This window comes from Sphaeramia orbicularis, chromosome 16 (genome assembly GCF_902148855.1).
Source record: "Sphaeramia orbicularis chromosome 16, fSphaOr1.1, whole genome shotgun sequence".
Taxonomy (NCBI): domain Eukaryota; kingdom Metazoa; phylum Chordata; class Actinopteri; order Kurtiformes; family Apogonidae; genus Sphaeramia; species Sphaeramia orbicularis.
Window position 1 is genome coordinate 37722596 of NC_043972.1, and position 27196 is coordinate 37749791.

The window sequence follows — 27196 nt, forward strand, 5'->3', positions numbered from 1 at the left end:
TTCCTTTAGTACCAGTCACTTCTGAATACTGATTTTCTATTGATTGTAATTACTCGATTATTCCGTTAAGTTGAATCATTGCGTCCAACATTTACATGAGTGGTTAGTCCAAGTGTGACTTCTATCCAGATGTGTGATTATTGTTTGTTAAATCCACTGGGTGGCAGTAGTGCACTTTGTACACTGTCTTTTGTGTTTGCAACCACCGGTTACTGTTAGCCAGCCATAAACACCAAAACAACGGCATCTGCCCTTAGCACAGACCACTGAAAGCATAGATGGATTTAAAAGGCTTTCTAGACACATGGCAGCATTCCCTTTTACTATAATGGCTGTTATTAGGAAACGTATTTACGCAAATACATAAAGCGGAATTTGACTTATTGATTCTGCAGCCATTGAAGATTGCGCATCTGGATTTGGCTGAGGTTGCTAACGCTAGCTAGCGAACAGGCTAGCTGGTAGATTAGAGGGTGATAGCTGCAGCCTCTCTGCCGTGACTCCCTTTCCTTGCTAGTGGTTAGCTTATTTGGCTATCTGTTATTGAACACTTACTAAGGAAATATTAGCTCATGTGGTAGCTAGCGTTCAGAGGATAATTGAAGATGTAAATTATCATGGGCCCGAAGAGACGGGAACTGGTAAGTATTATATTGCAAATCTGCACACTAGCCAGCTAATGGCCCCGGGATGTTAACGGTATTCGGTTAACTAGCTTGCATTAGCAGCCCGTTCCGTTAGCTTTGTTGTGATAGCCTGCGGAAACATTGTTGCTGACACAGTAGTTGGTTTATCATGTCACTTGTTGGACGTAGGACGTGTCAATAATAAATACTACATTATTTTATTGTATGCGAATGTTTTTATTTTCTTAACACCACCTTTTGTGAGAATTGGTGCATTTGCAGATGGCTACCGGGCTAGCGTTACTGCACATAGCTTTAACAGTTGCTAGCTAAATCTGTCAATATTTTGTTTTCCTAGGGTTGACAGAGTCTCGGACTGCATCGGCTGTCCTCAGCTTGACTCTGTACTGTGATGTCTTGCATTTGAGACACAGCGATAAATTAAAGTTTGCCGGAAAATAGTGACTACCGTAGGTGATATATTAACACCCCTGTCCTACAGACAGTACTAGTTTATTCTTCTAGTTAGTAGGGGATGGGGACTCCTGAAATGCCTTCGGATTCGAGGCCAGTGTTATCAGTTTTCTTGTATTGCGTGTGATGTGTCCTCCAGTGTATATTCCGTCTTGTTCATCTGTAAGGTAATTTATGAGAGGAACAAGCTGGGACTAGCACTGCGCATCAAGCCGCAGATTCTTTGCGGGTGGGAATTATTTCTGCCTTGTATAGTAGCTTTAAAACGTCAATAAGTAAACTGTCATTTCAAGGTTAAGAGATATACATTTATAACCCCCTTCATTTTGCTGGCATGGTGCCCTTGGAGTGTCAGGTTTTGTCAAATAAAAAACTAGATGACAAGGAGAATACATAAATCTCAGGGCCACATGTTTGCAGAATGGAACACTCTGTTTTCAAGTTTGTTGTGCTCACAAAATTAATTGTTTTTTGTTTTTTTTTAAAAACCACTTTTGTGTCATCTCTCAGGCTGTGCCAGTGATGGCCCTCCCCCTCCCTGTTTCCGTCATCCTCCTGGCTCTGTTGGCTCAGTCACCTGTGTGCCATGCAGGGGACTGTAAGGGCCACAGGCAGGTTTTGAGGGGTCCGCCAGGCTATGTCACCGATGGACCAGGAAACTACTCTGTCAATGGGAACTGCGAGTGGCTTATCAAAGGTAAAACAAGTCCAAATCTGTTCTTGTTTACGGGAGAAATGGCACGAACTCTCTGGCTATGATTTTTGCTTTTAGTAATAGTAAGAACAAAAGCTGCATACATGGAGTTGTGTGTTTTCCAGTACCTTTGAAATGATGAAGTAATGAGTAAAGGCTTGTTTTATGTAATGGCTAAGTCAATCGGAATTTATATAAGATTATCATACACTACACATTGGGGGATTTAGCATCTTTCTTTGCCATGTTACACAAAGATTGAGCAACATTTGATTTTTTTGCTTGAAGAATGTTGTTTTTACTCTAAACTTTTGTATTAGTGACAAAAGTACTGACCCAGTCAAGTAAAAGAGGGACTGCAATTTAATTTTGTCTTGTCATCTGTTCAAATATGTTATAGTGTTCAAAATGAGTCTAATAACAGAAATCTTGACTGCTTTTCTCTTATCTTCTAGCTCCCAGTAATAGTCACCGGATTGTCCTAAATTTCACCTTTATGGACACAGAGTGTACCTATGACTACCTGTTTGTCTATGATGGAGACTCCTACCAAAGCCCTCTGCTAGCCAGCCTGAGCGGCAACACTCTACCACAACCCATTGAGGCAAAATCTGGCAAGGTGCTTAGTTAACACATCACAGTTTACTCTCTGAGGCATTCTAACAATGCCAGATGCTTACTTTGTGTCTTTATTTTATTTACTTGTTTCAGATGCTGCTTCATCTCTTTAGTGATGCTAATTACAACCTCCTGGGCTTCAATGCAACCTACACCTTCTCTCAGTGTCCCGGGGCCTGCGGTGGCCATGGCCGCTGCGATTCATCAACATCAAAGTGCCACTGCCATCAGGGTTGGGGAGGAGCCTCTTGTACAACCCCGTTGTGCTCTCAAGCTTGTTCGGCGCATGGACAGTGTGACAAGGTTAGAGAAGTGAAGGCAAAAGTTAAGGCCTTAAATCATTTGACCTGGTTGAAATTTTCTTATTTGTCATGTTCTGTGTCAGAAGGGAGAGCGCTGTCTGTGTGAACCGGGCTTCCTGGGCCATAGCTGCCAACTTGGTCTCCATGACGATAATGGGTCAGGACAGTGGTGGCGTGTGAGTGAGGGAAACCCTTACACACCCCCCAGGACTGGTTCTGCTGGCGTGTACCTTTCTTCAACTGGAGCCATGTACCTCTTTGGCGGTGAGAGTAATACACTGTTGTTCTGTATTTAGCAAACATATGTTTTCATGTATTCCAGGGAAGATTTATTAAGACTGGTTAGACTTAAACCAGGAGTAAATTTCATTTTGCTCTTATGTCTTCCCTTTGTTTATTCTTCTAATGTCTCTATTTGATTCCCTCCAGGGTTTGACCTGAACAGAGCTCTTGGTGACTTAATTAAATACAACTTCACATCCAACCAATGGGAAAGCAGGTCTTATGGTCACTCCCCTGTAAGTTGTTTATAGCTACAACACAGACACAAAATCTGTAATAAGCAGGATACTGCATGCATTTTAGTAACGTGATAATTTGTAATCAGATCTAGTCCATATTGTTCTTCAAGCTATGCTCTATGGCACAAAAAGTTATATACTGAGAGTCAAATGTGGTTTAGTATAGATGGGATGTTAAAGCTATCTCTCAGAATGTATCCTTTTGTCTTGTGCGTGTTTAAACATTAAATGTAAATGTCCTCCAGGTGGCTCGTCATTCCCACACAGCGGTGGAGTGGTCAGGTAATATGGTCATCTTTGGAGGAGAGCTAGCCAATGGTTCCCTGGCCAGTGATGTCTGGATGTACCGGCCACTCCAAGATGACTGGCAGCAGCTTGGTTTCTCAAACTCACGTGGAGCTCCTAAACTGGCCAATCATGCTGCAGCTGTAGTGGACAACCATCTCTATGTATTTGGAGGTGGGCATTTATATTACATTGTTACTTGGCAGCGCTGGCATATCTTTGGTGGAGTTTTATCTGCTAGATGAATTAATTATTTCTGATCAATATCTCTTTGTTTCTTTCTCTATGCTTGTTTCCCAGGTCGCACTGAGGAGGATATGTTTTCTTCTTCGCTGTATCGTTTCAGCCTGCGTGGTTCTGGCCGTTGGGAAACTGTCACACCCACTGGTGGAAAACCACCAGCCACCGCTGGACACTCCATGGTTTTCCACAGCCCATCCAGGACACTCCTGGTCTATGGGGGCCATAGGCCCACCACAGCTAGGTATGTCACTCTACTGCAGATATATTTGAGGGTATTCTCATTTGTATACAATGGATTGTAATGGGCCCAAGTGAATAGTGATTACAAAAAGCAGTTCGGCAGAGTTGATCATTGATCACTTAGGGGATGGGTTTTTCAGATGGACCATCACTATGCCTGTGTAGAATAATATCACACTGAAACATGAATGACAGTTCATTTATCAGTCACACACAGCTGCAGTATATGTATATGAAAAACACTGAGAAAGCAAGGCTTGGTAAGTTAACAGGTAGCTCCATTTGACAGGTACATTATTTACTGCTTGTAAGTAACATATCAATCAGTACAACGTAGCTACTTAAAACCAGTTCTAATACCACCAAGAAAAAAGAGTGGGAGTCACTTTCCAAACTGAATGCTGTTAGAACCAAATGATTAAATGCAAACACTAACTGTGTTTGTACTGTTTTGTGAATCATTCAATGAGAGTGGGAAATATTAGGCTAACTTTTATGTCGTGCAGTGACAAATTGCTGTGTAGTATAATGCTGTAAATTGTTTTCTTTTACCTATCTGAGTGCTTTTTGTGCCTTATGTGGTTATATAAAACATACACTTAACCTTTTTGTTGTAGGTCAGTAAAATTTTCAGTAATTATTTTTAACTGACATTTGAACATCTATCAGCTGTCTCCAGGTCCTAGATTGTAAGCTTCATCTTCATCTAAGCTAATTTACTAAAATAACAAGTAGATATTATTCAGGAAGAGGTGTGTTATGGAAAAATAATACTCTACTAATTCGTCTTCAATAAAGAAGGGTCAGTTCAAGCTTTCAGTGTCAAAAGTATTCACTTTATTGGAGCTCCAAGAAAGAGATATGACCTCAGACAAAGGCTGAAGCTGTCTGTGCCCAAAAACACAAGTAACAATGTAGTCTTATGTCTCCCATAAGATAAAGATGAGAAAATTATGGTGTGGCGAAAGTGTTTTGGTTAGTGCCAGGAACTTAGAGATAAGACCCCTGTGAGAAATCATCTTTATCCTACTCAGGTGTCTGTTTGACCCTCTACTCTGGACACAACACAGAAGAGGTCAAGAACTGCTCCATAATACACAGTGACATGTGTATGCATGTGAAGATATCTGGAATAGAGTTAGAAGCCTATATGATATATGAAATACATGCAATACATGCAAATGGATATAAGTAAAAATAATAGGTAATTTAGCCATTACAGGTGACAAAAGTATTGTATGATAATGTTACATTTTACTTAAAATGTAAAATGTATTTACTTTTGATTTACTTTTTTAAGGTTCAGTGTGAGGGTGAACAACACCGACGTGTTCCACGTTGACAGGCGGTTTTGGACTTCCTTCCGTTCCCGTTTCCCAGCAACAGGTCCCAGAGAAAGAGCCTTCCACTCAGCCACTGTCATTGGAAACTACATGGTGGTCTATGGTGAGCAGAGTGACTGTGGCATTTAAGGGCTCAAACCACTTCAATAAGAGCTGTCTATGTGAATAAATAATTTTTTTGTTATATTTTTCATTTCCAGGGGGGAACGTTCATATTCATTACCAAGAGGAAAAGTGTTATGATGAAGAGATATTCTTTTACCACCTGGGATGTCATCAGTGGGTGTCTGCTGGGGAGAGCTTGTCACACAGTATGTTCATGTATCCTCAGTTTCATGAACAGGTAACTTATTGATGTTGATCGCGTTCACAGAGCTCACATACATATATTTTTTTATCTGCTAAGGTGGAGAGACTGTGAGAGGACGTTACTCACATGTTGCTGCCGTAATGGAGGGTCAAGTGCTGCTTGTTGCTGGTGGTTACAGTGGTGTTGCCCGTGGAGACCTGGTAGCTTACAAAGTTCCACTGTTTGTCAGTGGTGATCAAGGTGACAGGGTGAGTGACATGTGTGAAGTGTCATGGTTTGAGCAAATATGTCATGACTTTAACTCTTTAAGTGCCAGACAGTTAAGGGGCTAATAAGCCTTAAAAGTGCCACAGAATTTGGCCATTTTTCAGTATTTCGCGTCGTTTTTATAATATTTGAAGAATCCTGCAGTAAACCGCTCTGTAACATCCGACCGATTGCTGATTAGATCCAAAACGCACCGGACGCAGCCGATTCATTATTGATCGTAATTTGCATAATAATAATAATAATAATAATAATAATAATAATAATAATAATCTTTATTTATATAGCACTTTTCATACATTAAAAACTGTAGCACAAAGTGCTTTACATATCAGTTTAAAAATCAGTACCGCCCCCCACCCACACTCACCCGCACACACACACATACACATGCAAACCCACATATACATGCAAACCCACAAGCTCACACATACTTAAGAAGACTGACTGAGCATGGGTAGACCAGAACAAAAATGTACAAGTAAAAGTAAAACATCAATTTAGGAGGCGCTGTCTCAGGGAGCCATCCGCACCAGGATGCAGCCGCCGACCCCGGCGACCAGGCACCAGCAACACAGCCCCGCATCCCAACTAGTGGGAGAGGGCCAACTGGGACCCCCACCCACCAGAAAGGAGCGGACCCCAGTGAGAGAAGGCGCCGCCACAGCCCCCGGAGTCCACAGCCGCCCCCCGGCATGGAGGGCTCCCTCTGATGAAACACCGGAGAATAAGAAACATTAAAAAGATATAAAAATATTATTCGGTCGCGTGACCTCAAATTCCCGTCTGCTTGGTCTCAAAAGGGGGACACAGAAAGAACGTCATCGAAATTTGAGAAAGAAATGGGGGTGGATGGTTTGTTTGTACACAAATGTGGCGTGTTCTCCAAAGCCGATCTGATCGGCCCGTGGCACTTTACAGGTTGTTTTCGTAAAGCCGATTTAATCGGCCCATGGCACTGAAAGTGTTAAGCAAACTCCGAAATTGTAGCATGTTTAAAGAATAAAATGTAATTCAGTTAAAATGTGTTTTTTATGGACTTAACTAATTTCCTTGTATGGGATTAATAAAGTGAATCTGAATCTTAACACTAGTCAAACTGTGTGAAGACTTAAAATCATGAGTAGTAGAAGACAAAGTCACTTAGGAATAATTAATTTGTTTTGTTTGTATGTTGCCTCAGCAGGATGCTGTTTGTGCCGAAGCTTTAGATGAAAGCATGTGCCTTAAGAACCCAGCATGCAGTTGGTGTGAAGGTCGTTGTCGGGAGTACCAGCCCACTAATCCGGTAACACTCTTTATAGCCTTGTGGATTAATTATTTAATCCGATTCAATGTAATTATTTAATCAAACGATGCAAGACTTAATTTATGTTTGATTCATACAAAATTGCAGTAAAAATTGATTATCTTAAAACATCAGATTTAATATAACAGGAATTCTGTTTTTGTTTTGTGTTCACAGTGTGGCAGCACCGGATGCCTGGGCCTGGCACGTTTCCTGTCTGACTGCCAGTCCTGTGTGGTGTTCAGTGGCACTCCAGCGTCTTTAGCCCGTGCCCCTGGTGAATTTGGCTGGTGTGTTCAGAATGAGTCCTGCCTCCCAGTGTCAGGTGAGACCCAGGGAGGGAGGAAGGAGGGCTAACCAGAACGGTTCAGCCTCAGACTGAAATAAAAGATGTTGGGAGTTGACATGGGAGGGACTACACTCATGTTGGATGTGTTTTGGGTGACGCACTGTGAAGTGACTGCACTGAGCTCAGATTGGACAGACTAGTCGGACCATGGTTTGACTTATCTCTCCAATTACAGATTTCCTTGGATGTGGTCAAGTCACATTGTTTCATGTCCCTTAAACATGTCAAACAAAAGTCAGGGATCACATTTGTTATCATACAGTAGGGGTTTTTTTTTTGCTGTTTTTAAGAGGTCAGATGTATTCCTTGTGTGCTGACCTCTCCCTCTCGGTCTCACAGAGCGAAGTGCGTGCCGTGTGGACCAGATCTCAGGGGCGTACGGCTGGTGGGGGGAGCGTACCCTTTTCCTAACCTCCCTCCACGACTGTCGCACCGAGAACTATGTCCCGGGACTGCACCTGCTCACCTTCCAGCACCCTCGCAACGACTCCCAGCCTGACAAGGTACGGAGTTGTGGTTGTAACTACTTCCCTCTCTACTTAACACTTATCCCTCCTTCCTTCCTTCCTCCAACACTACTTTGACACTGACACCACTGTAGGCTCTCAATTTTTTTTAATGATTGTTTCTCTTTTGTTGGTATTTCTATCTTGTGTTTTGGATGTTTAACTTTGACTCCTTTCCTCACTTCTCTTTTTTTTCTGTTTCTCTGTTTTGTAATGTACTCATAGTGAGGATTCCTTTTTGAAGTAGCTTGTCAAACTTGTGGGCCAGTTTGTAGAGAATAGTGCTTCTGTTGATGTGTTTCCACTTCCGTCCATCCTCCACTATCCTCCATCCTCCTCACCCCTTTGCCAGGTATCTATCCTACGCAGCACCAACATCATCCTAAGCCCTACCACAGAAATGGACGTTGCCCTGCAGTTTAGGGGTTTTATCCACCCATTGTGGGGGGCCCCCCCACCTTCTTCTCCTCCAACTGAGACAGTCTCCATGTGGGCGCGCATACAGAGGCTACATTTTGAGGCTCGAATGGCATCAGGGCCCAACTCAAGCCAGCTGGTGTGTATTTTCGTTTTTAATTATTTTTTTAATGAAATGATTCCTTTTAATTAATTTCAAAGTTTTTCTAAACTGTAGGATTTTTAACAACCTATCACTTATATAATGTAGTGATTTAGTTGTATACCAAAAAGCACATTAAGTAGCTACAGGAAGATTCTAGCTTTGGGGTTAACATTTTCACAGTTCAGCAGATTATGTATTAATGCCGAAGAGAGAGATTTTCACATTTTATGTATCTATAATTGAATATTTTAAGTCACTCCAAATAGGTCTGCTTAATAACTATAAGATGCTTTTGTGCTGTAAGATGCTAAAATGATGTGACTGGAATCAATTAATGAGCCCAATTCATTCTGTTTTTCCCTTTACTTTTCTCTACCCTTTTACTATTTTTTCATCTTTTACCTGTCAACTGAGCAGGAGGTGGTGGGCCGTTGGGCTGCCCAGCAGGAGAAGGAGTTGAAGCTGCTGGCTCGTTCAGATGGAAGTAGACTGTTTTCAAACCTTACTAGAGGCAACCATTACCTTGTTCAAGCAGAGGGTTATCTGAACAACTCAGGCTCAGGACAGACTAGTGAGATGGCTCTTATCTGGAACAGAACATTGCCTGGTGGGAGTGTGAGTACTGGCAAATTCCATCATTTCTTATAGAAGGTTCAGTAGCATCAGTAAAATCATACAGATCTGAAATCTTTTAAGCACTGTCATTAAAGGAAGGGTTTCTTTCTGTATAATTTATTAGCTCTCTGGCATGTATTGAATCAATCAGTGCCTTGGTTAGTGAGGTTTTGAGTGATAGCTCAGACTTCTGCATGTTGATGGGTGCAGGAGCAACAAGTTTCAGTTTTACACCCTAAGTAGTGCTCAGGAATTCACTACCTATCTTTACAAGATTATTAATGTTTAAGCATTGATCATATATGTATAGGTTGTGCATGTTCTGTCCACTAAACACCATCTGGGATTACTTTAAAACACATGAGCCAATGGAGATGCACCCCTGAAAAAACATAGCCATGCCAAAGGACTGAATTGTGACGAAGAGTCCAGCAACACAAATATGAAAGTTGGCGGTGCATCAGGGAAGCCAATTATGAGGGCAGTCATATAGCTGATCATTTTCCTTTACATAAACAAAATCCTTCATTTCTCTCTAGGAGATCTCCTTCCTGTTCCTGGAGCCTTACCGCTCAGGGTCCTGCTCAGGGTACATGTCCTGTCTGGCCTGTCTGTCTGACCAGTCTTGTGGCTGGTGCCCATCTTTATCTCGTTGCTTGATGCGGGACAGCCCTGACCTGGAACCCTGCCCTGAAACAGAGAGAGCAGATGGTAAAGGAGAGGGTCAGCGCCATCTGCTGTTGGCTCCTCAGCACTGCACACTGTGTGAAGAGTACAGGGACTGCTCTGCTTGTACTCAGGTACATTCTTAAAAAGTATTGTTTTATGTCGAAATTCTAAAAATATTAAGGGTAACATGAAGCTGCTTTATTTTAGAACCATTAAGAAGCACATTTTTTCCTTCAGGACCCGTATTGTGAGTGGCAGATAAACTCCAGCAAGAAAGGGGACTATCAGTGTAGTCGACGGGGAAGGCTAGATGGATCAATACGTGACTCGAGGGGTTGTCCCAAAGTCTGCAACCAGTGAGTTGAATACTTGTGATTTTAATAAAAGTAAATAACAGATGATACGTGATAATTTCAAAAAGGTTCTAAAACCACCCCCATATGTTGTTTCTCTGAAGGAGGAGGACATGTAGCGAGTGTTTGTCTAACTCCAGCCAGTGTGCATGGTGTGAGTCAGCGCAGGCCTGCTTCTACTTTGCTGCATACCTCACAAAATACCCTTACGGAGAGTGCAGGGACTGGTATGACAGGTAATATGAGGACAAGGTCATGTTATTTTTGTAAATTCTCGCCACATGTTGGAAGTTGCATGTATAGTTTACCGATCTTTCTATTTGTTTGTGTGATTTGCATAGTGTTTCCCAAATCACAACTAGGATAAGGAGTTGACTGTAAAATGAGTGAACAGTATAATTGCATATTTTGTGTCAGTGAGTTGAAAGACACACTTGATTCCTAATATTTTTATTCTTCTCTTACTTGACAGTGTCCATTCAGTTCCTCAGTGCAAGCAGTGTTCAGCTTTAAACACATGCGTGGACTGTCTACGAACATTCCAGTGTGGCTGGTGCGGTGACTATAACAATCCTACTATTGGAAAGTAAGTATGGGAAGATATATAACAATACTTCAGAGTTTACACTGTACAACAAATACATTGTAGACAAATTATTCAGTAAGGTGTTCCAAAAAATCAAAGTTTTAGATAGTTTGGCTCCCAAGGTCTTAAGGGAGTCTACCTATGGAAAAAATAACTTGTGCAGAATTTTAGCTTAATAGGTAAATATTTAGGAGTTTCTCAAGTTTGGTATTTTGGTGAACTTACCAACTTCAATTTCTTCTGCAGGTGGTCAGTCAGTACAGAGGACTTTTCCCTGATCCAAAAAAATCCACTATGTCAAGTGGGCCACAGTGACTTATGTTCTCATGTTTTGACATTTCAGTAATGACAGTAATTTACCCAACTTTCATTTTTACAGACACAGAATGATTGTAAATGTGTTACAAACTGTTCCATAAAGCACTAAGAAGCAATTATACAAATTAAAGCTTATTTTTGTATTATTAAAATTTTCATTTAAATAAACTGTATTTACCTTTTATAAGAATTTCTCATCATTTAATACTGTGTGTAAAGCTAACACTATGAATGCCAAATGATGACTCCAAAGCAAAACTTTAGGACGCTTGAACTACCTCTAAATATTAACCAATCAGGCAGATATTTTACATGGAATATTTTTTCATGGGTTAGACTCAAATGAGACCTTGGGAGGAAAGAAATTTGAAACTTTAAAAAAAAAAACATTATTTTGTGGATCACCCTATTATTCAGTCTTTGTCATTGTTCTAATTTCATTTTCTCGTATTTGTTTCATATTTTCCACTAATCTTTCCAGATGTCTGAGAGGAGACTGGGCAGGAATGGATGACCCCTCAGTGTACAACTGCAGTGTGGCTGTGGCCGAGGCACGGGCTGCTAAGTAAGATGTCCTCTTACATTGTCACATCATGAAAATCTGTGTTTTTGTCTTACATAATGCAAAATACAGACTTTTAAAGTGGAACTATTGTTGTTGAAGTGTTTCTCAAAGGCTGAAAATGTATTTGCACTTGTCATGGCTTTTAAAATCTTAACTGTTGCTTACAATAAAGAGAAGTTGTTACATGATGATAACTAGACAATGATCGTCTATTAAAAGTCTTCATCTGTTTCTGCCAGTCCTGAGCCCCAAACTTCGGCTCCACCTCGGCCTCTGGAGATGGAGCTGGAGCTGGAACAACTGGAAGATGCAGAGCAAGATGCCATCTGGTCATACCCCACCTGCCCTGATGTAGAAGAATGTAGGCTGGGTCTCCACAACTGCCACCCCTTTGCTACTTGCATCAACACCCCCACCTCCTACGAGTGCCACTGCGAGAGAGGGTACACAGGGGACGGCACACTGCACTGCAATCAAACGTAAGTAGCTTTTCATTTGCAACCTGTCTATTTTTTTAATAACATCTGAAAAATGTCTGAATCATCTATCATCTCCCTCCTCCAGCTGCTATAATGAATGCCGCGAGGGCCAGTGTAGTGGGAGCCCACGGTTTGAGTGTGAGTGTTCCCTGGGCTGGACATCTGATCCTGCCACTCTGGTCCTGAGTGGTGTTGAATGTGATGTCGATTGTGGCTGCAACTTCCACTCCACCTGTATTACTGCACCAGGAATCTGTGATGAATGCCAGGGTGAGGCCTGACTCAGTGACATAAATTCAGTATCTTCCTCTCCATAACTTTGTGTTCAGTACATTGACATTCCTACTGTTTCTCTCAGACTGGACTACTGGTCCCCACTGTGAGCACTGTCGTCCGGGTAGTTTTGGTTCAGCTCTAGCTGGCGGTGGCGGTTGTGTGCCATGTGAGTGTAATGGACACGGGGACCCTCTCCGAGGTTACTGCCACAACCAGACGGGCCAGTGTTACTGTACACACAACACTCAGGGACCGCACTGTGAGACCTGTCTGCCTGGTTACTATGGAGATCCAAGGTAAGGAGTTAAAAGGAGATGTGAAAATTGGGCTTGAAAATGGTGAAGACAGTTGAAAGTGTAGTCCACATGAGAACTGCTGTTTTGTTCTCAGAAAAAAGTCCTGTCCACTTCGATAATGTTTCTCAAAAAAATTCTGACATGAAATACAAAAAGCTGTTGAGACACTGTTACGAGTGTAACAAACCTACAGATAGGGAAATCACTCTAAAACCATTTCCATAGCATACTCTGACAACTCAAGAATATGTTTTAATTTTATGTGCAAGTGTCCTGTTAGCAAGGTTTGCACCAATGTTTTTTTTTGCCACATCTGCCAGTGCTAAAAAACCAATACAAAAGTCATAAAGACATACGCTGTCTCAGTTTTTGGTATGTACTGAGCAGAATTGCATTCAGTTTCTGAATATATTTACCCTGGAAGGAGTTCCAAAGGTTTAGGAACCTAAACCTGCATTTGTATGCAAACAACTGTCAAAATGCATAGATAAAGGTCTATTTAGAAAATATCCTCATATGTGTGTACCAGGCCTTAACGTATTTGCAGATATTTTCATCCTGACTCATCTGTCATGACTCTGTTTCCTTCAGGAACAATGGTACATGCTATCGCCAGTGCCAGGGCCGCTCTGTGTTGCTCTCCTCCACCTCTTCCTCTTCATCTGCACTGCCTCTCTCCTCTTCCCTGGGCTGGCGAAGTGGCACAGAGGGGAAAGGAGGACTCTCTCACTGCCTGTGGGTGTTGTCTGTGACCGAGAACCTGGCACCATGTCTGCCTCGTCAACTGTGTCCCCCTGTTGCCCTCACTTTACATCCTGACTCTCATACACATTGCAAAGTGAGCAAAAACATGCAGGGATTTCATTGATTGTGCTACAGTATCAACATTTTGACAGCTGTGTAACTTATACAACATTTGTTGATTTTGCAGAACTCATATGTCTATGTGTTTGATGGCCTCCCTCGCTTCCTGGGCAACGGTGTGGTACATTCAGATCACAATCTGATTGGTGCATTTTGTGGCACGACAAGGACTCAGCCTATAACTGTGGAAGCCACCTCAGGTATCCCTTCATGAGTCTTTGTCATGTTAGACGTAGACAACATAATGTTTTTTTCTTCATAGTCAGCCTGTACACTGCAGAGTTTGTCACTCACACACTACTGTATTGTCGTTCTTACCACCAGGTATCATCTCAGTCTATTTTGAGGCCAACGTATCATCAAACAAACCTCAAGGCTTCAATGCATCTTTCTGGGTGCGACGGTGTCATCAGAGCACTGATGAGGGTGAAGATGGCTCACCGGTGTGTCCAGGTGGGGGCCAGTGTCAGGGGGGCCTGTGCCATTGCCCTCAGGGATACGGAGGACCTCACTGCGATCGGCCCCTGTGTCCTCAGGACTGTGGAATAGCAGAAGGAAGAGGAGCTTGTAATACAGTAAGAGGGCCAGTGCTGGCTTTTGATTGAGTTTTTCATTGGTCCTGTGTGGCAAAATGCTCACAAATATGTTCAGCAATGAGTTTCATTTGATTCTGTCACTCATTTTTTTTTGAACAAGGTTGATTTTTTTTTTTTTTTTTTGCTTTGAGCTGTCAGTCATTAGATGTCACAAGAACAATACCAGATAATGTTGACTGTATCTGCGCATCTATATTATAAAAGCCAAGTGGTCTGTATGTGTGTGTGTGTGTATGTGTGTCTTTGGAATCACACAAAATCCAAAAGAGCTGACCGTTGCAGTTTGGCATACTTACGTATTTTTGGTTAAAGAAGACAGTAGTGAAAGCGTCAAGTTGATAGGACCAATATTTTCGGAGATATTAGTAAGTTTGGAATACAATAGCCTTACATACACGTTGCTATGCCCAGAATGCTTTGGCGGTGACTGCGGGTCAAATGCAGTACAGCATGCACAAATACACAACAGCATAAAACCTACTACATCTAGAACCCTTGGATCCCCACGGGTCAAAGCGCTAGTGCACACTGAGCTAGCATGAATGTGTTTAAGCCTCCTCTTGAGCATGTGTTGTAAACTGCTGGTCGAAATAGCCTATGAATAAGCCTTAACACTGACGAAATTTTTATCAGTGGTTGAGAAAAATTCAGGATGACAACTACAGATTTTTTATTACAACAAAATGCAAGAACAAATCACTGTAAATGATGCTAAATATTCTTGTCTGCAGTCTCTGGGAGTGTGTGTGTGCAGTGACAGCTGGGCTGGCTCAGACTGCTCTGTTCCTCGAGACTCCAACAGCCTGATTTGGGAAACACTGCTGGACACACAGCTGACTGTGGTAAGGGCTACACAGAAACAGAAAAAAAGATTCTTCTGTAAAACACATCCATCACCCAAATCATAAATGCATATTGATTTGCTTCACAGAACCAGGCCCATCGGTTCCTCCACAGGATGGGCCACACTCTTGTGTCTGGACCACTGGGCAACCTCTGGATGTATGGAGGTCTCTCCCTGTCAGAGGGCATTCTGGGAAATGTCTATAGGTAGGTGAAGATAACATAATCGTAAATTTAAATATTTATATGCTTGTATTATTTCATATAAGTCTGTGTTTTTGTGCTAATTGTGTACTATGTTAAATATATATATATGGTAATTTCTTTTTTTTGCCTGGGTTGTGTTTTTTTCCCTGGTACAGATATTCAGTTTTAGAGCACAGATGGACCCAAATGTTAACCAGCTCTGTGGAAGAAGGCACAACTCCCAGCCCACGCTATCACCATGCCACTGCACTGCTGACCAGTTACGACTCAGGTTCTGGAAGTCACGGAACCAGTCACAACTTCATGCTAGTGGTGGGGGGCATCACTCAGAACGGGGTTGCCATGGATACCTGGAGTTTAAATCTCAGCAGTTTAGTTTGGAGAGAGCACAAGGTGAGGATCAGACTTTATTATGGAAGTACACATTTCCCTGCACTATCCTAATGTTTATTTAATGATTTAATACCCTTTTTAAAATGTTATTTATGATATATAATAAAAGACATATATATATAATTATTTTATTTTGTTGACAGAGCTCAGTGCTGCCCCCAGTGGCGGGCCACACTCTCACTGTACGCAGAGACACCTCTGTGCTGTTAATAGGAGGGTACTCCCCAGAGAACGGCTTCAACCATCACCTGCTGGAGTTCAGCCTTCACTCTGGAAACTGGAGCATTGCCCCTCACACTGGCACACCACCTACAGGTCTTAGAAGCCTTCTTTTTTAAAAGGTTTCACATAGATCACCAAACAATCAGTTAGTGATAAGAATCACACAGTTTCCAACTTGACCAGCTATGACCAATGCCCAGTCTCAGATGTATCTGATTCTGTGAAATCAACATCATAGCATCACATGCATTTTTGGAGAATACCTGTTTTATTCTGAACATAAACTTAAAGAACATTTACAAAAATGTATGTATATATGAAACCAGAATCAGTCAAGAATGTTGTAATCTTTACTTTGATAGTATGTAAAAAGAGCTCCAGTATCTTTTTTTGTACTGTACTTTACTACTGTGTCCATATATGCTTTCCACTTAGGTTTATATGGCCACTCAGCAGTCTACCATGAGCAAACTGATGCCATCTATGTATTTGGAGGCTATCGCTTTCATGTGGAGACTGTGGAGCCATCAGGAGAGCTCTATAGTCTCTACTACCCCAACCTCACCTGGTCTCTACTGGTACCCTCACAGGGAAATAAGGTAAGAAGTTTAATGTTCCCTGACATTTATTACCTTGTCAGGTAATAAAAGTTCCATCACACAAATAACTTATCATCTGTTTTTTTCTCTGCAGCCTCTGTCCCGTTTCTTCCATGCTGCAGCCCTCATCAAAGACACCATGGTTATTGTTGGGGGAAGGACAGACGCAGAGGACTACAGTAACTCAGTGTCTCTGTACCAGATCAATTGTAACACCTGGATAAAGCCAGGTAACCTTCTTGAATTCTCTTTGCAGCTTCAGTTTTTCTGAAATCATAACTTAGAAAATAACTATTTTAAATTCTTCTTGGTAGTTCTTCTACCGAGAAGAACTATCAAGAAGAACGATGACCTGGATAAATGAGAACCTACACAGACAACTATTTTAATACTTTTCTTTCAGTGTCAGCTGTCGGAGATCCAGTAAATCGTTCAGTGTCTCTGGCCATGACAAGCTGGGGTGGTCGTCTTTTTGTGTCTGGAGGCTTCAATGGCGTCACACTGGGACGACTCCTAACCCTGACTGTGCCCTCTGACCCTTGTGCCCTGCTGCCAACACCAGAGGCCTGCAACACCACCACAGGCAGTTGTGTTTGGTGTAGGGGAACCTGTGCATCCTCAGATATTGCAGAGAGGTACCTAGATAAAATGTAGAACTCCTTGCTTTGTCTTTTTAGGTTGAAGTTATCTGCAGTTACTCACTAAAAATGAAACTATTCACTATTTTGTCACTCACTTTTCATCAGAATGGGCTGTTTCCCTGGACAGTCTCCCTGTTCCCCAACTCCTCGTCAAGCAGACCAGTGCCGCAGACTGAAGACTTGCAGTGAATGCCTTGCCCGGCACCCTAAGACATTCACAAGTTCATCACAGGTAACACATAAACACACATCCCACTCTACCACTATGGAATCACAGGAGTGCCAAAATTAAAAGGAAATAAATGTGGAAATAAAAAGAGAATCAATAAAAGAAATGTGGAAATAAAAAGAGAATCAATAAAAGAAATGTGGAAATAAAAAGAGAATCAATAAAAGAAATCTAGAAATAAAAAGAGAATCAATAAAAGAGAATCAAAAGAAATGTGGAAATAAAAGGAGAATCAATAAAATAAATTTGGAAATAAAAAGAGAATCAATAAAAGAAATATGGAAATTCTCTTTTTATTTCCACATTTATTTCCTTTTAATTTTGGCACTCCTGTGATTCCATATGCACTGAATGGGTTAATGTACATCTTTAAAAATTCTTATATCTAAATATTAAGCTGCATTCAATCTCGCTTTTTAGTGTTATAGGGAAATATTTACCTTGATGCTGCAACAAAAGTACAAAACCAAACCAACATAGAACTAATAACCACTAATACAAACCCTTAATACAATGAGATACTTAAACCCTTTTGAGTATTTATGGAACACATTCAGCTCATGTGTCATGGTGTAGGGGCTAATGTGGTGTTAAGTGAAAAGAAGCCAGCTGCAACTTGTGCAAAAAAAAAAAAGAGTCAAATTATAATGTTATTAGTCACACTTAAAATCAGAAAACCTAAAAGCCAACATAAAAATTGCCAACAAATGTCTTTCATCACCCAGTGTTGCTCTGTATCATAATGGAACAATTATCGAAGGCTGGCCTGAGCTCAGCCTACTCTGAACAGCGTTTAGAACTACTCCAACAATGAGCCTGTTTACATGCACACGAATACTCCAGTCATTACCCGATTTCTGTAATTATCAGAATATTCAAGTGATCATGTAAACAGGATCATCTGATATGCTTTATTAGATAACAGCAGTAATCTGATTATGTGAAATCGGATTAACGCACCTGGATTTCTCCTCAATACTCCGATGTCATCCTGCATGTGTACAGGTTAATCTGATTTGTTTCATTCTTTTATGCGCATGTGTAAAAGCAATTATAATTGTAGAAAATGGAAGCTATGTAGTCAAACGTGAGTTCAAGACAATAACGGGAAGTTTGATTCTACCATCACTGTACGTACATACTCCAAAAGAAATCTGATAATAGGCTGGAGTGTCTAAACCAGGGTTTTCGATTTTTGCATTTCTGAAGTGCATGTAAATGCATCAGATCTGATTATTACAATTATATGATTACTTCCAGTTATCCAATTTTTATGGTCATGTAAACAGGCTCCATAAAATCAGATGCGAGATTGCTAAAAGTTTCAAGTATTTAAAGGATGTCTTACATTAAACAGTTTTGTTCATCAGATTTCGTCAAGACACTTAATCTCAAAGATTAATGAAGGTCCTGTTTGTGTTAATGTTCAACCAGCATCAAGTGGTTGGCGATGAATTCACTACCTTAAAAATCTGCAGCCTGTATTTATCTGATATGTCTTTTTCTGAATTTCCTAGCCTGCTCTTCAGTGTAAATGGTGCACCAACTGTCCGGAGGGCGCCTGTATCAGCAGTTCTGTGAGTTGTACTTCTGAGCATGACTGTCGGATCAACCAGAGAGAGATTTTCCTGTCCAGCAACTGCACTGAGACCAGCTGTGAGGCTTCAGACTGCCCCAAATGTACTGCTTCTGGAAAATGCATGTGGACTCGCCAGTTCAAACGCACAGGTACAGGCTGTAATAGTGTTTAACGGCCTGTAATACATTTTCAATTTTATACAGAATGATGCATATGCTGAACAGTAATAGTGACCATTTGCACTAGTATGAGATACTAAAGCACAAAAAAAGGTGAAAACACTAGTTATTGTTACTTCATAGTAATGAGTTGAACTTGGTCAAATGTTGTTTCAGAGGTTATTGTGCAGCCCTTTTACAAAACATTATCTCATAGTTTTCTGCTGGGTTTTGGTAGTTTGGTATCTGACAGTTTAATGACACATTATTTTATGATTCTTCTAGGGGAGACGCGGCGCATCTTGAGCGTGAACCCGACTTACGACTGGACGTGCTTCAGTTATGCTCTGCTCAACGTCTCACCCATGCAGGTGGAGTCCTCTCCCCCTCTTCCATGCCCCCCACCTTGTCATAGTCTTCAGAACTGCAGCCTCTGTCTGGGCTCCAGAGGCTCAGATGGGGGCTGGCAGCACTGTGTGTGGAGCATGGCCCTGCAGCAGGTAAGACTCACTACTGTGAAATATACAGACATGTTTGTCCATTTATTAAAAGCCCATCAGTACATCACAGTTTATTTTTCTGCTTACTCTAGTGCATGAGCCCGTCGTTCGTACCTCTGCGTTGTGAAGCAGGTCAGTGTGGTCGTCTACTCTCTGGTGGAGACTCATGCTCTCCTCAGTGCTCCCAGCTCAACCAGTGTGCCCAGTGCATTGCTAGGCCTCAGTGTGGCTGGTGCGCTGCTCGGGGAGGCAATGGGGCAGGACGATGCCTGCAGGGAGGACTAGATGGTAAGAAAAATGTTCTCAGCTGGTTAGGATTTTAGGGTGCAACTATGGCAGTTGTTCGTTCTCATTTGCATTGTGTGATGAATCAGGCTAAGAAATCACTGTTCATAGCTTGAGACATTACATATTGTGGGGGAAAAAAAGTGATAGGTCCTGGAAGACAGTCAGTAGACTAAATAAGAATTTGTGAGGTTTTAATAACCACTGACATTTTATTTATCCCCCTTTTAATTTCTTGTCAGTGAAGTCAGTTTCTTCTGCACAAAAGTCCTCATTTCTGATGTTACAAAGCTTTAAAGATTTAAACACTTGTGTTTTTATTACATTTGTACTTCCCCATAAAATAAATATAGATTAACTCACTGCCATAATCAAATTCCTGCAGAAAAACTGACCTCTGTATGGATCATATATTTACTGCATATACTTTTAATACACATATTTACCAACTTGAAAAAGAAAAATGATGAGTTCTCTAAAACTAAGTGTCAAGTTAAAAATAGGAGAAAAAAGCCTAAAAAGCATTGAATTTTAACCAACTATTTAATCTGGTTGCAATATTTTCCATTTTCATTGTAGATTTATGACTGCCAGCTTTGTTGTAGTAAGCAGTAGATGGTCAAAAAGAAAAGTAAAGAGCCATGTTAACAGTTGGTTTGCAATTCCTATTGCACTAGCAAGGACGCAGAATGTGTTGAACTCAACTAAATATTATAAACCACCATCATCACAAAAGCATTTGATGCTGAATTTGGTAGCCCTCTTCAACATACCACACTTAACTCTAGCAACAAAAACTAAAGTGTTTTAGCAGAGTTTATCACAACTGCATATACAGGCACAGTACCACAGAGAGAGGGTATAACACACTTGCATCAGTATGTGGGGCATCTCCTTGAAGTCTGCAGGGCTCCACTAGAGGGTGCTCATGTCATATACAACACACATAAACAACATTAACAAAATAAATTAAAATATTAACGAATAATAATGACAGTTAATGTCAAGTGGAGTCCCCAGTTCTGCCACTTATATAACATATTCTTTACCTCTTTATTTCGTGCTTCACTCACCACCCACCACTGTTCACTCCCAGGTGTGAGTGAGGGTGTTTGTCCCTTGAGAAATAGCAGCTGGTCATTCCTCCACTGTCCAGAGGAGGATGAGTGTGCTAATGGCCATCACCACTGTAACAGCACCCAGGACTGCCATGACCTGCCCCAGGGGTATCACTGCACCTGCAAACAGGGTTACATACTCAGCAGGTAGGATCACACATAGATAAATATGCCTCAGGTGAAATATAGACCAGTCCATGATTTGTCGTCAACTCAAACACCTTTTGTCTCTCTGTGTTTAGTGTTTCTGGTCAATGTGAGCCAGTGTGTGCGCAGGGTTGTGTCAATGGGACATGTGTGTCTCCTGGAGTTTGCCAGTGTCACTTTGGCTTTGTAGGAGATAACTGCTCCTCTCAGTGCAGTTGCAACAAACACAGCAACTGCGCTGGTGTTAACAAACCAGATGTCTGCCTCGAGTGTCACAATAACACCATTGTAAGTGCTCATACTTTAAAGTATTTACATACAGTGTGCAAAACATTTATCCACATTCCAAGTTTTAATGATTCAATTTTCCTCCAATTCTAGGGTAAGCACTGCGAAAAATGCAAACCTCTGTTTGTTGGCTCTGCCAAAGGGGGGGGCACTTGTCGTCCATGCCGAGAGTTTTGCAGAGGAAACAGTGCTGTATGCCTATCACGTGATGAACATAAGAAGGCTCTGGAGAACCCAAGGGTCTTCCCTTTAGACCCCAACAGTGTAAGTCTGTCCTCTGTCCATGTGGCCCTCTGTTGGTTGTGTGTGTGTGTGTGTGTGTGTGTGTGTATATATATATATATATATATATATATATATATATATATATATATATATATATATATATATATATATATATATATATAATGCTTTTGTTCTGTGACAAGTTTCACAGTTTGTTTCATTTGCCCTTCATCAGATTCAGAACTGGGTTTCTGAAGGTCCCACAGAAGAAAACGCTGTGTGTGTGAATTGCCAGAATAACAGCGTGGGGGACAAGTGTGAGAGCTGCCTCAGTGGCTTTTTCCTACTGCAGGGGAAGTGTGAGAAGTGAGTGATGTTTGTTTTTCCACAATGTAAAAAACTGAAAAATTTACAATACTTTACTATAAGCATACCTTTATAAAGGATTGATAAATTGATGATATTTAGGTTTTCAATAAGGTCTTTAACAAGTTATAGATAGCTCCATCTGAAATTTATTTCTGAATTACTGTGATTCAGCTTTTAATCACAATCAACATATTTAAAAACTTAAGGACTTGAGGCTTTTGAATTATTTCATTGTGTAGTAACATATGCCCAAAATGAGATAGTTAGCTAACGGCATGTAGGTATAGGGTGGCAGGGACCAGTCAGACACCGGTGAACACCGGTAGCTCGTAGGGGTCTACGTATATCCTTAATATTGCTGATCTTCTCAAATACCTTTGCTTAGCAGTCGTATTCAGGTTCTTTCTGTAGGTACCCCTTGCTTTCGCCACCGCCTTATTCATTTTTTTAAAATCTTAAATCTTGATTCATACAGCTCTTTCCTACATGTCGGTACTATGCTGTTGCCCATAGCAACCGATAGCTTGTAAGTTTAGAATGGCGCAGCCTTCCAGATATGTCACGTGATATGGCGTATTTCCTCATTCCTAATTACATCCGTGCCTCTTTTGCGCATGTGGGTCACGTCAGGATCATATTCAGTTCATACTCAAGACTGATAGATGTTGCATTTAATGTGTAATATGAACGAGCACACAAAAAAAATCGGAATTGAGTAATAAATCGGAATTGGGCATTAAGGCCTGCAGTGTGAATGTAGCATTTGAGTTTAGGCGGTAGGTTGTCTAGGTTGTAGCTCAGCAACATGGTTTAATATGCTGACTGATAAAAGTAAGTCGAGCACCTAGGAATATATGAGATTAAACAGCATCGACATTGCTAAATAGTGAGTCTGAATTGGTGTATGAAAACTGTTAATGTTGTCTTACTTTTTTACACCCTAAGCATCCAATTATAAGCCATGTTTAAAATTCTTTTATCCACTAAGTTGAAGTGGTGCCATAAAGGCAGCCACAAACAGCTGTGTTCGGATTTCCTCTCCTTGAGTTATGGACTTTGACCTCTGTTGTGCAGGTGCCAGTGTAATGGCCATGCAGACACATGTAACGAACATGATGGCACAGGCTGCCCCTGCCAAAACAACACCGAGACCTCGTCCTGCCTCAGTAGCCCTCAGAGTGATCGGAAGGACTGCTACAGACAACAGGTAGGTACACTGTGGAAATAATGGTTAAAAAGGGACAATTTGGGATCTCCTCCTTTAATTTGCACCTTATACATTTATGGCTCAACTCACCTCATTACTTTTCAAAGTCCTGTGTGCTTTTGTTTCATTTCATTCATTTTTGTATTCTTCTTTGTTTTAAATCCTTTTTAGTGTGCTAAGTGCAAAGACTCCTTCAATGGAACCCCAGTGAATGGACGTCAGTGCTACCGTCAGTTCAATGTGGACACCGAGTGCTGCTTCGACCCCACGTCCCAGACCAACTGCTTCCACGACCCCACCATTCGCAATCTGCCTAAAGGCCGCACAGTATTTTTTGCTGCGCAGCCAAAATTCACCAATGTGGACATTCGGGTCACAATCGATGTTACCTTTGGTGAAGTGGAAGTGTACGTATCCAACTCTCACGACACCTTCATAGTGGATGTCGATCGGTACACGGGAATACATACCATCAATATCGATAGGGGGGAGGAGTCAGTGACACGCGTCACAACAACTGGGGGAGACAAGGACTCTCCTCCGTCACCTATAAAGGTGTTTGCCAATGCCTCGTCCAGTCTCGGGGGTCCTGTGCTTTCCCACAACCCCTTGCAACTGCAAGCTAAACCCCCAGGCGCAGACAGAGAAATTAGGGAAGAGAGGGCTGAGGGACTTATCACCTACATTACTGTGTGGAAACCACAGACTGTTCTGATAGTTCGCGGTGTTCGGGATCGTGTGGTCATCACCTTCCCTCATGAGGTGCACTCCCTGAAATCCAGCCGTTTCTACATCGCTTTGAAAGGCGTGGGAACTGACGTGAAGGAGGGAGAGTCGCAGGGACTGCTGTTTTTGCGTCAGGACCAAGCCCACATTGATCTTTTTGTCTTTTTCTCCGTTTTCTTCTCCTGCTTTTTCCTTTTCCTGTCTGTCTGCGTCCTCCTGTGGAAGGTTAAGCAGTTCCTGGACTTCCGTCGGGAGCAGCGGCGCCACATCCAGGAGATGACCAAGATGGCGTCACGGCCCTTTGCCAAGCTCACTATATACTTAGAACCAGAAGAGCCTCAGCTTATATACCTGCCTTCAGCCGGGGGAGGGGTGGGGGGTAGCACTGTATCGCTTGCTCATGCTCGCACGAGCAAGTTGGGGGGAGTGGTGGTAGGCCAGAGGGGCAGGGCTGGAGCTGTCTCCTACAAACATGACCCGGGCTCCGGACCCACAGGCCACCACCACCACCACCTCACATTGGGCGGAGGGGGTAACAGCGGCCAGCACTTGCCACTGCACTACCTGAACACCCACCACTACGCAAGCACGACAGCCGGGACCCCGGCATCACATCACCACCATCCCTCCACTTACAGTGGCTATCAGCACTTCTGCCGCTCCGACCCCTTCCTCTCTCAGCTCATGGGCTTTTCTTACTCCTCCTTCAAAGTGGGGCCCATCACCCTGGAGCCCACAGATGATGGCATGGCTGGGGTGGCCACTGTGCTCTTTCAGCTGCCTGGGGGTGTCCTGGCTCCAAATCGTGCCTGTTTGGGCTCTGCACTGGTTACATTGCGTCAAAACCTGCAAGAATACTGTGGCCATGGCAATGGTGGGGGCCACCCAGGGGCAGGAGCAGGGCGTAAAGGGCTTCTGGGGCATCAGCACCTGACCACTATGGCTATGTAGGGGAGAAAAAATAAAGATACAGAGTAAAAAAGATAAAAGAAATTAATCTCTAGATAATAAATGCATTTTTTGAAGGAAGCATAGCTATAAGTCCAAAAGAGTTACATCAGAGTCTGTTATGATGAGCGTTTTGATCAAAGTTGTACATACACTGTATTATTAATTATGTGTCCTTTATTGTTTTATGTATTGCTATACTGTATTTCAGTGCTTCACATGACCAAGCCAGCTGTCTCTAGAATGCACTATAACTGCTATACGTATCAACAGATCAACGCTGCGTCCTGTTTGTGATCACTAACGTGGTATGAGCACACCTGACAGTCAGTCTCATACAAAAGACTGAAGCTAGGCCTGTTGTTAAAATCTTTTCACTAACCAACAGAAGGCGTCGAGACAAGGCGCCTGCTCATATTGGAACCAACATGTGCTTTATACCCGGAAGGTGACAATCAAAATTGCCATTGAGAACAAGAGACGTTTAAATTAGTTCAGTGTAATGTGCAAAACTTTGATTGTCTGGGCAGGAAGAAAAAGTTGCTCATGAGACGGTTTTTATATCATAGTGGACATGAGTGGTTTATAATTGTAATTCACTGTATGGCTGGCTTAGGAGCTACATGTTTTTGTTGAACGGACTGAAACCCCGAATATATTTTTGCATATTTATTCACCTGCTCTGTTACGTTGTTGAGTTTCTTCTGCTTATCTGCCTTCACTTCTTGCCTTGTCTGTGAGTCGACTGGCTTACACTTAATACTTGTGTTAACTGTAATGTTTGGTGCAGCTCCTGGAGGACTCGATAACACAGTTGACGTTTTGTTTTGAAAAATAATGAAGGATAATGTTTTCAATTGTAGTCCTCAGTTTCTCACACAATAATTTTGTCACAACAAAAGTGAGCTCGTCCATAAAAATGAAGAAATGTGTAATTTTTGCAATATTTGATTCCATCTTCGCCATTTGAAATGTATATTGATGTTTGGCTAGTTTTGCTGGACTGCTTTCCTCTGGCAACCTGCCTGCCTAAATGATTGTATTAGCAAACCATAGCTACTAATCATAGCTAGCTGAAAAAAATTGGATGTTGCAGTAGTACAGAATGGAAAATGTTACTCTGATGAGTATTGATATTGGAAAGGGTTATATTTGAAAGTTCTCCTGGTGAGAAATTTTTAGGAAGACTTGACAGCATTTCTATTTGCAATGAGACTGAATAACTTCACTGGTTTGTGCTTACGTTAGTATTTTTTTCCATTTTATTTTCTATTTTGCACTGCATGGAGGCGATGAGCCCCATAATTCATGTGAAACACTAAGAGGTGATGTTGCTCAGTTTCAGTGAGACATATTGTCATGGAGGAAGTCAGACTGGTGCTACTGGATTCTTATCAAATGAAAGAACAGGCTGTGTCATAAACAGAGTATTCAAAGCTTAGTAAAGTAAGCTCAAACAAATACTTTCACTATATAAAGCATCCCTCCTCAAATAAGCATTAATGCTTTTTTGTCCTGTATCTTTGTGTATGTTTTTTTTTTTTTTTTAACATACTTTATTTTTGTACATAACTTTTCTTGTGTTTTGTTTGTTTGTTTTCAAAGAAGGGAACAGTGTTGTACAGAAAATTGCGTGAAGATTCTCTGTCCTGGATCAGCTAAAATAAAGTCTATGGATCATGATATATGATTTTAATTTTTTTTTTTTTTTAGTCAAAAAAATTCTGTGATTATAGTTGAAAAGTAAGATGAGACAAATACTGCTGGATAAGTGATTTAGCCTTGATAAGTCATTTTCATTTCATTCCATGGGATGAATTTGTGAAATGCAAAAATTACACAGAAGATATTAATCATTTTATTTCAGGTTCCATATATAAACCAATTTAATGTCAAGTGGGTTGGATCAGTAAAATGGTATCATAATAACATATAAATACTTACAATTCCAAATTTTTCTCTTTGTCAATGTAAACATTTTCATGTCATTTTATTGTATTCACACTAAAACTATCATTTCACAAAAACATGCCTTGTTCATGTTATTCACATTGTTTTAAAGGATAGTTGGTAGATCTAAACATTTTCATAGCATAATTTCACTTTTTTCGCTCTAAAGCATAGAGGAAAGTTTAGAGTTGATACATATATTATTATGTTATTTCACTGGTCCAACCCACTTCAAATCAAGTTTGGCTGAATGTGGCCCCTGAACTAAAATGAGTTTCACACCCCTGTTCTAGAGTAAGCAGTCATGTTTTTATTTT

At 41.4% G+C, this 27196-nt stretch overlaps 1 protein-coding gene across 1 annotated transcript; it reads left to right on the forward strand.

Moving 5' to 3' along the window:
• Positions 1–205: 205 nt before the first annotated feature.
• Positions 206–26614, forward strand: megf8 (multiple EGF-like-domains 8). Its single transcript, XM_030158743.1, has 44 exons — positions 206–641; positions 1611–1797; positions 2250–2413; positions 2506–2715; positions 2798–2978; positions 3144–3232; positions 3481–3694; positions 3821–4004; positions 5304–5449; positions 5547–5657; positions 5753–5904; positions 7110–7211; positions 7389–7536; positions 7900–8063; positions 8419–8622; positions 9046–9243; positions 9783–10043; positions 10150–10268; positions 10370–10501; positions 10738–10851; positions 11651–11734; positions 11974–12213; positions 12299–12483; positions 12572–12785; positions 13377–13623; positions 13717–13849; positions 13974–14224; positions 14977–15087; positions 15177–15295; positions 15451–15688; positions 15832–16003; positions 16346–16509; positions 16604–16739; positions 16913–17144; positions 17256–17382; positions 18897–19107; positions 19402–19616; positions 19709–19904; positions 20998–21166; positions 21262–21454; positions 21548–21718; positions 21915–22045; positions 23123–23255; positions 23427–26614. Exons 1-44 carry the CDS (start codon positions 618–620, stop codon positions 24930–24932), a joined length of 8682 nt encoding a protein of 2893 aa, XP_030014603.1. The 5' UTR covers positions 206–617; the 3' UTR covers positions 24933–26614.
• The last annotated feature ends 582 nt before the right edge of the window (positions 26615–27196 follow it).

Excerpts from the sequence above, each read along its gene's own strand:
- megf8 (XM_030158743.1), top strand. The coding sequence starts at position 618 with ATGGGCCCGAAGAGACGGGAACTG. Across the intron at positions 3,695-3,820 it reads CCATCTCTATGTATTTGGAG|GTCGCACTGAGGAGGATATG; the intron begins GTGGGCATTTAT and ends CTTGTTTCCCAG. Across the intron at positions 21,167-21,261 it reads CAGGGTTACATACTCAGCAG|TGTTTCTGGTCAATGTGAGC; the intron begins GTAGGATCACAC and ends CTCTGTGTTTAG.